The 11,098-nt window shown below is 64.2% G+C and overlaps 1 protein-coding gene across 1 annotated transcript; it reads left to right on the top strand.

The window, feature by feature from the left end:
- Positions 1-1,809: 1,809 nt before the first annotated feature.
- Positions 1,810-7,143, top strand: LOC125626516 (neuropeptide Y receptor type 4-2-like). The gene is made up of 2 exons (XM_048829577.2): positions 1,810-1,920; positions 3,384-7,143. Exon 2 carries the CDS (start codon positions 3,452-3,454, stop codon positions 4,553-4,555), a length of 1,104 nt encoding a protein of 367 aa, XP_048685534.1. The 5' UTR covers positions 1,810-1,920; positions 3,384-3,451; the 3' UTR covers positions 4,556-7,143.
- Positions 7,144-11,098: the final 3,955 nt, after the last annotated feature.

Here is an 11,098-nt window from a genome sequence, read left to right as displayed (position 1 = left end):
ATACCCTGCCACACTGCCCCCATCCTCCCATGGGTGTGTCACACTCTGACCCCCTGCTCCCTATGGGTGTGTCATACCCTGCCACACTGCCCCCATCCTCCCATGGGTGTGTCACACTCTGACCCCCTGCTCCCTATGGGTGTGTCACACCCTGCCACACTGCCCCCCATTTCCCATGGGTGTGTCACACCCTGCCACACTCCCCCCATCCTCCCATGGGTGTGTCACACTCTGACCCCCTGCTCCCCATGGGTGTGTCATACCCTGCCACACTCCCCCCATCCTCCATGGGTGTGTCACACTCTGACCCCCTGCTCCCTATGGGTGTGTCACACCCTGCCACTCTGCCCCCTGCTCCCCACTGGTGTGTCACACCCTGCCACACTCCCCCCATCCTCCCATGGGTGTGTCACACTCTGACCCCCTGCTCCCTATGGGTGTGTCACACCCTGCCACACTCCCCCCATCCTCCCATGGGTGTGTCACACTCTGACCCCCTGCTCCCTATGGGTGTGTCACACCCTGCCACACTCCCCCCATCCTCCCATGGGTGTGTCACACTCTGACCCCCTGCTCCCTATGGGTGTGTCACACCCTGCCACACTGCCCCCCATTCCCCACAGGTGTGTCATACCCTGCCACAGTCCCCCAACTTCCCATGGGTGTGTCACACTCTGACCCCCTGCTCCCCACAGGTGTGTCACACCCTGCCACGCTGCCCCTACCTCCCATGGGTGTGTCACACTCTGGCCTCCTGCTCCCCACGGGTGTGTCAATGAGTCCCCATCCTGCTCCCCACATGTGTGTAAAACACTGCCCCCCATTCCCTGTGGGTATGTCACACCATGCCACCCGGCTGCCCCCACAGGTGTAACAGGTGGCTGCGGGTCAGGAGTGAGGGGCACCGGCAGGGTTGGGGGGGCAGGGCTGGGGTAAAGGGGGGATGCAGTTCGGGAGTGAGGGCACCGGCAGGGCTGGGGTAAAGGGGGCTGCGGGTCGGGAGTGAGGGGGTACTGGCAGGGCTGGGGGCCAGGGCTGGGGTACAAGGGGGCTGTGGGTCGGGAGTGAGGGGCACCGGCAGGGCTGGGGCACAAGGGGGCTGCGGGTCGGGAGTGAGGGGCACTGGCAGGGCTGGGGTAAAGGGGGCTGCGGGTCGGGAGTGAGGGGGTACTGGCAGGGCTGGGGGGCAGGGCTGGGGCACAAGGGGGCTGCAGGTCGGGAGTGAGGGGCACCGGCAGGGCTGGGGTAAAGGGGGCTGCGGGTCGGGAGTGAGGGGGTACTGGCAGGGCTGGGGGGCAGGGCTGGGGCACAAGGGGGCTGCAGGTCGGGAGTGAGGGGTACTGGCAGGGCTGGGGGGCAGGGCTGGGGCACAAGGGGGCTGCAGGTCAGGAGTGAGGGGCACCGGCAGGGCTGGGGCACAAGGGGGCTGCAGGTCGGGAGTGAGGGGCACCGGCAGAGCTGGGGGGCAGGGCTGGGGCACAAGGGGGCTGCAGGTCGGGAGTGAGGGGCACCGGCAGGGCTGGGGGGCAGGGCTGGGGCACAAGGGGGCTGCAGGTCGGGAGTGAGGGGCACCGGCAGAGCTGGGGGGCAGGGCTGGGGCACAAGGGGGCTGCAGGTCGGGAGTGAGGGGCACCGGCAGAGCTGGGGGGGGGCGGGAGGCTCCTGCAGTTCAGGTGTCTCCTCCCATCACTTCCCAGCCCCGCCGCTGCCGGGGGATCCCGGCTGGGCCCCCCCCGGAGCCGCCCCCGCCTCGCAGGGCGCCCCCGCCAGGGCGGGGCCCGGGGCGTCTCCGCGCCGCCTCAAGACGGGCCGGGCCCCTCCCGCGCCGGCCGGGAGCGCTGCGGAGCCGCGAGCCCGGAGCGGGGCCAGACACTGCGGAGCCGAGCCGGACCGGACCGGACCGGACCCTGCCGGAGCCAGGTGAGGGGGCGGGTCCGTGCGGGGCGGGGGGCTCCTGGCCTGGGCCGCGCTGCCCCGGCTCGATCCTGCGGGTCGAGGCACCGCTCGGCTCCGCACAGAGCTACACACATCGCCCCCCCCGCAGAAACACACACATCGCCCCCCCCGCACACACACACATCGCCCCCCCCGCAGAAACACACATCGCCCCCCCCGCAGACACACACATCGCCCCCCCCGCAGAAACACACATCGCCCCCCCCGCACACACACACATCGCCCCCCCCGCAGAAACACACATCGCCCCCCCCGCACACACACACATCGCCCCCCCCGCACACACACACACATCGCCCCCCGCACACACACACATCGCCCCCCGCACACACACACGTCGCCCCCCCGCACACACACACGTCGCCCCCCCGCAGACACACACACATGGCCCCCCCCGCAGACACACACATGCCCCCCCCCCCCGCACACACACACATGCACCATCTGGCTCCCGCTCCCCACTGTGGGGGGCTCCCAGGGAGGGACGTCGGGGGTCGGAGGTTTCACTGCCTCACCCTGTTCCCCCCCCCCCCCCCCCGCCCCAGGCCAGAGCACTGTCCCTCCCAGCCCTGCGGGAGGGGCCTGGCCCCATGGGTGCCCCCGGGGTATTGGCCACCCAGGCTGTGTAAACCCCTTCCGGCTGCCATCAGACACTGTCCAGCTGTCTGTCTGTCTGTCTGTTGGGAGCTGGGGGCGGGGGGGGTCTGTCTGTCTGTCTGTCCCCTGGGGGTCCAGAGCCCCTGCCCACCCCAGCCCATTGCAGGTCGCTGGGCTCCCTCCTGGCACAGCGCCCAAGGGAGGATGCCACATGACAGCAGCGTGGAGCCGACTTGCCCACCCTGGTGGGGGCTCTCCTGGCCCTATCGGGGGCTCTGCCCCCCCCCCATGAATGGATCTGGGCATCTCCCTTCCAGCAATCCCCTAAATCAGCCCCCTGTGGTGCCCGCTAGGCTTCCCCGCCCTGCCCTGCTGGGACCTCGCCTCCAGCCCGCCGGCGCCCTGTTCCCCTCTACCTCCCACTCGCCCTCGGCACCCCTGCAGGAGGGCCCCTGGTGCCACCCGTGTGGCTGGGGCATGCGGGGGGCGCTGGGATAGGTGATGGGGTGGGCTCTGCTCGGGCACCTGGGAGCAGGGGGCCTCAGGCATCCGGGGCAGTACGCTTGGCAGGGCCACGCGCGGATGCTGAGCTGCTAGGATTCCCGGGGGCATCAGACTTGGCTCCGGGGGGCACTGGGAGCGGCTTGGGCACATGGGGCAGGGGACCTGGGGGCGGCTCGGGTATGTGGGGGCTGCCGGGCGTGGCTTGGACCTGCGGGGAGGGGCTGGGCATGGGTCGGGCACATGGCGGCCTGGCGGCGAGCTGGGGCCCGCATGGTGCGCTGCCCTCGTGCTGCCCTCCCCAGCTCTTGCTCCCTGTCTTGGCCCAGGCTGGGGACGCTGTGAGCAGAGTGTCCTGCCCCCGGCGCAGCCGCTGCCCGCCGGCCAGGAGCAGAGGATGGAGGAGCTGCTGAAGCTCACGTACCTGAATGTCTCGGAGCGGCTGAGCCTGCCCTGGGAGCAGGGCGGGCCGTGCGGCCCCTCGGTGGGGAACAGCACCGTCCTGGTGGTGGCCTACAGCGCCCTGCTGGCCGTGGGGCTGGTGGGGAACCTGTGCCTCCTCTGCGTCGTCGCCCGGCACAAGGAGATGAGGAACGTCACCAGCATCTTCATTGCCAACCTGGCCTGCTCCGACCTGCTGATGAGCATGGTGTGCCTGCCCGTCACCGTCATCTACACCCTCATGGACCGCTGGGTGCTGGGCGAGCTCCTATGCAAGGCCAGCCCCTTCGCGCAGTGCGTCTCCGTCACCGTCTCCATCCTCTCGCTGGCCTGGATCGCCCTGGAGCGGCACCAGCTCATCGTCAACCCCACCGGCTGGAAGCCGGGGGCCACCCACGCCTACCTGGCCGTGAGCGTCACCTGGCTGGTGTCGGGCTGCGTCTCCCTGCCCTTCCTCGCCTTCAGCGTCCTGACGGACGAGCCCTTCCGCAACCTCAGCCTGCCCTTCGACGCCTTCGCCGGCCACCTGGTGTGCGTGGAGAAGTGGCCGTCGGACGGGCACCGCCTGGCCTACACCACCGGGCTGCTGTTCGGCCAGTACTGCCTGCCCCTGCTGCTCATCCTGGCCTGCTACGGCCGCATCTTCCTGCGGCTGCGTCGCCGGCGGGACATCCTGGAGCGGCCCACGCAGGGGCCCCGGGCCGCCAGCCACCGGCGGGTCAGCGTCCTGCTGGCCTGCCTCGTCGCCGCCTTCGCCGTGTGCTGGCTGCCCCTGACCGTCTTCAACGCCCTGTACGACTGGGCCCCCGAGGCCATCTCCGGCTGCCACCACGACCTGCTCTTCTCCCTCTGCCATCTGGCGGCCATGGCCTCCACCTGCATCAACCCCGTCCTCTATGGCTTCCTGAACACCAACTTCCAGCAGGAGCTCAAAGCCTTGCTCCACCGCTGCAGCTGCGCTGGGGAGACGGACACGTACGAGAGCGTCCCCCTGTCCACCGTCAGCACCGAGGTCTCCAAGGCCTCGCTGCGCAGCGGGGGGGTCGCCACCGACGCCTGACAGGGGGCTTCCCCCAGCGCCTGGTGCCAGGAGCAGAGCCCGCCGTAGCCTTGCCCGGCGGGCGGGGGGATGCTGCTGTGCTGTAGGCACTCTCTGCCTGTCTAGGGCAGCCCCCCGCCCCTCCCTCGGGCACAGCTCAGATCCAGAGGGAGCCTGGGAGTGAGCTCTGGGGAATCCCACAGAAACTGACCACGGGAAGTCCTGGGCTCTGTTCCCTGCGGAGCCACTTACTCAGTCTCCAATTTTCAGCCTGGTGATTCTCCGAGTGGCCTGAGGCACCCCAGGGATGCAGGAGCAGTGGGTGTCTGACTGCCCCAGATGGCCCAGTGCTGGTGCCTTGGCCCAGCTCCATAGATGGGTCCCGGCTGGGTTTGCCAAAGGGCTGGGCTGCAGGGGCTCAGCACCTGTGGAAATCGGGCGCTGAACTCTGGAGTGAGGTGCCGAATGTGCGGCTTTCAGCCTAGAGGCTTTTGGCCTTCATCCCTCTGTCGCCGTTTCCCCAGCATTCAGATAGGGCTGTTAACACTTCGCGGTCGCACAGCTCGGGAGGGGCATGGCGGGCTGAGTGGCGCTGTCATAGGGTTAAGCATCGTTACCACATCGGAAATGTCCCTGCTTGGGTCCTTTTACCAAGTACTGGATTAGCTAGTTTTCAAAGGGGGACACCCCCCCCATGCGCAGATGGTGGGTGCATTGCCAGGCTGGGCGATTCAATGTGCAGTCGGGGGTTAGATCTGCAGCTACTGGAGGCAAACACAAATTATTCCAGGTGCATTTAAAGAACATCTCGAATCTGTCTCTTGTGTCCTAGGCATTCCTGCCAGGCTCATTGCTTGCCGTGGTCTCCGAGCACAGTCACTCCTAACTACCCAGCAGCACATGAGAACAGCTGACTCGTGCAAGAAAATCGCCATTTTCATGTGTAACTGGGGCATTAGCACCTAGTTTGAGACCTGCGAAAATTCTTCTGTTTGCCAAACAATACACAGTGCCCTTGATTTCAGAGATTTTTGATGATCTCCTAAAACTCCCAAATGCCTGATTTAAAAAAAAAGAAAAAACAAGAAACTGACATTCCTTTCACTCACTCTTTGGTATTTTGAAGTGAAAAAAGAAGCAATCGGGCTGGGCTGTTAAAGGGGCGCTGTGGAGAGATGGTTCACTGGTTTTCTAAAAGCAAAATCCCCTTCTCTGTGACTCTGGTAACACCTTAGATTATTCAACCTGAAAAAGAATTCCGAGATCTAATTTACTTTTCACAGCTGAGTTTTGTGCTTCGTTCTCCTTTCAGTCACTTGCCTTTACCCAGTGACTGCGGAGTGATATTCCTGATCTCCACTTCCTGACGTTGGTGGAAAATCGCTCCCCCTTAGTGTATTGCCTGTGAGCTCACTCAGTCACTTGCATAGTCGGTATCTGTCCAGAATCGCTTTCCAGGGCTCAGAGGTTGCAGTTTTTGGGGCTAACAGGACAGAGGGACCCGGCCAGTCCAAAGCTGTTCTTCTGGACACTTGTGAATCTTTTTGAGTTTGCTTGATCCAATCCCGGGGGCTTAGCTAATGGGTTCATTTTACCCAGTGATGAGCTGCCAAAATCTTAACAACTGGTTCCCCCCTCATCCTACGAGGGGGTTGTGGCCCACCCCCGCTCCCCGGGGCTTCTGCCACATCCAACCCCGGGCATTCCTTGATGCCCCCCCCAGAACCCCTGCCCCATCCACCCCCCTCCCCTGACTGCCCCCCAGAACTGGGCAGGAGGGTCTCGTGGGCCACCGTAGTGGGTGCCCACACTGCCCCTAAGAGCCAGAGGGACCTGCCGGGGGGGCGAGGTGGGGAGTCCCGGCGGTGCTTACCTGGGGCAGCTCCCAGGAAGCATCCAGCAGGTCCCTCTGGCTCCTAGGGGCGGGGGAGCGTAGCTGGGGGGGAGCAGGGGGAGCGGCCGCTCCCCCCACTGATCAATTCAAAAGTGGCACCTTAGGCGCCGACTCCCGGGGTGCTCTGGGGCTGGAGCCCCCACGGGGAAAATTTGGTGGGTGCAGAGCCCCCCCCCGGCAGCTCCCCACCCTGCGCCCGGCGCCAGCTCACCTCCGCTCCGCCTGCTCCCCTGAACGCGCCACCCCGCTTGGCTTCTCCCCCCCCCGGGGCCGGGGGTGGGGCGGGGAGCTGCCGGTGGGGGCTCTGCACCCACCAAATTTTCCCTGTGGGGGCTCCAGGGCTGGAGCACCCCTGGAGTCGGCGCCTAAGATGCCAGTTTTGGCCGGTTAAATTTAGAAGCCCTCGCGGGACAACCGGTTCTAAAAGGGCTTCTACATTTAACAACCGGTTCTAGCGAACTGGCTCCGGCTCTCCACGGCTTTCACCCTGATCTCGCCTACTCATCGTATTCTGTGCCCGTCTCTTGACGCAGTGCTGAACATCGGCTCCCAGCGCGTGGGGCCTGGGGATATTTTGCCCAACAGTCGATGTTTGTAACCAATTTATAAATATGTATCTTATCGAAATGCACAGACTGCTGCGGCTTTTCTAAGGGGATAATTCTTTGTAATAATCAAGAATAAACTGAACAAGCTGACGAAATGTGAGTAGCTCCCTTTAGCGAACACTCACGGTGTGTCGGCTCTCCACAAACGGCCGTGGTGTCAACACGAAAGTCACCAGCTCTGGGACTTATCCCTGCAGGTGTTATCCAGGCTGTCACGCCGGTTATTGGCAGAGCGTTGTTGTTATACTCCTCGTTTGCCGTGAGGTAGCACCGCCCGTCGTGTGTTGGTGAGGCTGAGAGCCAGTTCATAGAATCACAGACTATCAGGGCTGGAAGGGACCTCAGGAGGTATCTAGTCCCACCCCCTGCTCAAAGCAGGACCAAGCCCCAGTTAAATCATCCCAGCCAGGGCTTTGTCAAGCCTGACCTTAAAAACCTCTAAGGAAGGAGATTCCACCACCTCCCTAGGTAACGCATTCCAGTGCTTCACCACCCTCCTAGTGCAAAAGTTTTTCCTAACATCCAACCTAAATCTCCCCCACGGCAACTTGAGACCATTACTCCTCGTTCTGTCATCTGCTACCATTGAGAACAGCCTAGATCCATCCTCTTTGGAACCCCCTTTCAGGTAGTTGAAAGCAGCTATCAAATCCCCTCATTCTTCTCTTCCACAGACTAAACGATCCCAGTTCCCTCAGCCTCTCCTCATAAGTCATGTGTTCCAGTCCCCTCATCATTTTTGTTGCCCTCCGCTGGACGCGCTCCAATTTTTCCACATCCTTCTTGTAGTGTGGGGCCCAAAACTGGACACAGTACTCCAGATGAGGCCTCACCAGTGCCAAGTAGAGGGTTCAGTTTAGAATAGAGAGTTCGGTTCTGGTGTCCAGTTTAGAAAGAGTGAGAAGGGGGTGAGAGGGCTGAGCAGAGCCACCAGGTTATCTGAAGGCTGGAAAAGACCTTCTGGTAAGAGACGCGAGGCGCTCAGTCTGGTTAGCTGCTCAGAAGGAAGAGTGAGGTGGGCCTGGGTGGGGCGTATGAAAACCCACCAGGGGAGGACGCTGGGTTTCCAAAGGCTCTTCGAGCAGAGGAAGGCAGAGCAAGCACCAAGCTAGACAAATTCCAGTTGGAAGGGGGCACTGGTTTATGCCAGCGCGGGTGACTAACCCTTGGCCCAAACTGCCCCGGGCTGTGGGGGGGTCTCTGTCTCCTGGTAGCTGCCCAGCCCAGCTGTCTTGCGGGAAGAAGCATTGACCAAACACACGTCGCTGGGCTCTGTGCGTGGCACCGAGGGGACGTTCTTTGTGCTAGCTAGGGTCAGGCTGGAGGAGCCGCTGGGAATCGCCCAAGGGCCCAGGGTTTGTTGTGCTGGCCGCTGTACAGACCCGCAGTAAGAACCCAGGCCTGATTTCCATGGACGTCAATGGCAGGAGCAGGGCCGGCCTTAGGGGTGGGCCACCCGGGCGACCGCCCTGGGGTGCCATGGTCAAGGGGGCGCCGTGTGGCAGTGAGAGGTGCCCGCTGCCCGGGGGAGTCGGAAGCTGCTGCTGGGGTGGGGGTGGGGAGCGGTTACATACAGATACTGCTCCCCCCTCGCCCGATGCTCCTCTGCACCCCCCCAAGGGGCCGTGGGGGGAGGGGGGAGCAATGCCGAGTGCTCCGTGCACCCAGGTAGCTTCCCCACCGGGGCTGCTGCTCGCCTGGCTTCCCTTTACTCAGCCCAGCTGGGGAAAGTGACCTGGACGCAGGGAGCCCTGATGTCGCTCCTCCTACCCCCCCTCACCCCCGCTGGGGTGCACAGAGGAGCAGCCATCAGGCTGGGGGAGTGAGCAGCAAAGCTAGCGGCTCTCTGCATCCAGCTCAGTTTCCTCAGGGGGGTGCAGGGCTGGGGGCGCAGGATGGGGGTGCAGTGGGTAGGGGTGCAGGTGGATCAGGGCAGGGCTGGGGGTGCAGGATGGGGGTGCAGTGGGTAGGGGTGCAGGTGGATCAGGGCAGGGCAGGGCTGGGGGTGCAGGATGGGGGTGCAGTGGGTAGGGGTGCAGGTGGATCAGGGCAGGGCTGGGGGTGCAGGATGGGGGTGCAGTGGGTAGGGGTGCAGGTGGATCAGGACAGGAGCTGGGGGCGCAGGATGGGGGTGCAGTGGGTAGGGGTGCAGGTGGATCAGGGCAGGGCTGGGGGCGCAGGATGGGGGTGCAGTGGGTAGGGGTGCAGGTGGATCAGGGCAGGGCTGGGGGCGCAGGATGGGGGTGCAGTGGGTAGGGGTGCAGGTGGATCAGGGCAGGGCTGGGGGCGCAGGATGGGGGTGCAGTGGGTAGGGGTGCAGGTGGATCAGGGCAGGAGTTGGAGGCGCAGGATGGGGGTGCAGTGAGTAGGGGTGCAGGTGGATCAGGGCAGGGCTGGGGGCGCAGGATGGGGGTGCAGTGGGTAGGGGTGCAGGTGGATCAGGGCAGGGCTGGGGGCGCAGGATGGGGGTGCAGTGGGTAGGGGTGCAGGTGGATCAGGGCAGGGGCTGGGGGTGCAGGGGCTGTGGGTGCAGGTGGATCAGTGCGGGGATTAGGGGTGGCTGGGACACCAGAATACAAGTTTGCCCAGGGCACCCATTTGCCCTAAGGCCGGCCCTGGCTGGGCGTCACAGTAGAATCCCTGGCGATATAAACCCAGGCCCGAGACGAAACAGTCCGAGTGCAAACCCTGTCCCCTTGCGGGAGCTCCTTGTGATGTCATCGTATCGCTGGTGATGTCACATGTCACCAGTTCGCCAGTCACCATCGCGTCCCCCAGGGCAGACAAGATTCGAGCATCTCCCGGCACAACGTCCCCCCTCCCCTGGCGAGGGGGGGGTTTCCCATGGGCTGGCAGAAGAGGAGGTTTCCCATGCTGCTCTACGCCTCCCATTGCACCCCGGTCCTGGGGATAGCGCTGGGGAGGGGAGGACATGCTGGTTACCTGCTGCTGCGATGGGCCTGAACCGGGAAAACCAGATTAGAGGGGATCCAAACTCTTCCCCGCGCTGACCCCCCCCATGGTTTCCTTCCAAACCAGCCTGCTTCGCTTCCCCGGGGACCCCTATCCCAGAACCCTCCATGCCACGCCCCCCGGGACACTGCAGTCCCCAGTTTGTCCGGTCCCAGTGCCAAAGGCTGGCACGTCGGACAGGCCCAAGCCAGGGCGAAGTCTGGCGCTGGACTTTGGGAGGGGAACGTTTGGCCCCTGGACGACCGCTCTCACTCTGCGGCTCTCCTGGGGCCGTTCCTGGCTTGCACAGTCCCCGGGGCTGCATGCTCAGGAAGCCCAGGGCGTCCGCCTGCCCCTCGCTGCACTGGCAGGAGTGCCTGCCCTGCTCCGAGCCGGGCTAATCCTGCAGGGAGGTCCTACAGCCCTCAGGAGCGGTGGCGAGGTCAGCGTCTAGTGGGGCAAATCCCAACAGCCGGGCTCTGCAGGAAACCAGCAGACTCCCCACAGTGACGTTGCTCCAGGTTGGCCTCGGGAGACCTGGGAGCTGAATCTGGCCCATTGCCATTGAGGGGTGATTCCGTGGGCATTTGCCCGGGACCAGTGCCAGCCAGCCAATCACGGGAGCTGCCAAAAGGGCTAGAAAATGCCACCCTGTCCCTGCAGCAAACGAGACGCGGCCGCAGCTGGGATCTGCGCCGGCAGCCGAGGAGCAGGGTCAGAGCCCAACCTGGCTGCTCCATCCTGCTGCCCAACGGCCTGTCACTGGGATGCTAGATCTCCCCTGGGACCACCCCAGTGTAGATTTGGGGTGTGGGGTGGCATGGGGTGAGGGGTTGTGTGTGGGGTGGGGATGTAGGGCTGTGTGTGGGATGAAGGTGGATATGGGGTGGGGTGGCCAGGCCATATTTGAGTGAATGGTATTGCAGCCTGGTGTGCTGGGTCATTATGCCACAGAGGTTTGGCCTGGCCCCCCCTCCATCATGAGGGGGTGCAGGGGCTCATGGGCCAGGGGGTCTGGCTGCTGGTGGAGGAGGGGAGCCTGAGAAGGGAAGAGGAGGGTCAGATGGGGGAGCAAATCTCTGCCCCCCTTTAAATGGCGCTCTGCAGTCC

The sequence above is a fragment of the Caretta caretta genome, chromosome 26 (assembly GCF_965140235.1).
Source record: "Caretta caretta isolate rCarCar2 chromosome 26, rCarCar1.hap1, whole genome shotgun sequence".
Classification (NCBI taxonomy): Eukaryota; Metazoa; Chordata; order Testudines; family Cheloniidae; genus Caretta; species Caretta caretta.
Note: the sequence above shows the minus strand (reverse complement) of the source record. Positions and strands in the feature narration are given on the sequence as shown.

What these genes read in the sequence shown, in the direction of transcription:
- LOC125626516 (XM_048829577.2), top strand. Translation starts at nt 3,452, where the DNA reads ATGGAGGAGCTGCTGAAGCTCACGTACCTGAATGTCTCGGAGCGGCTG.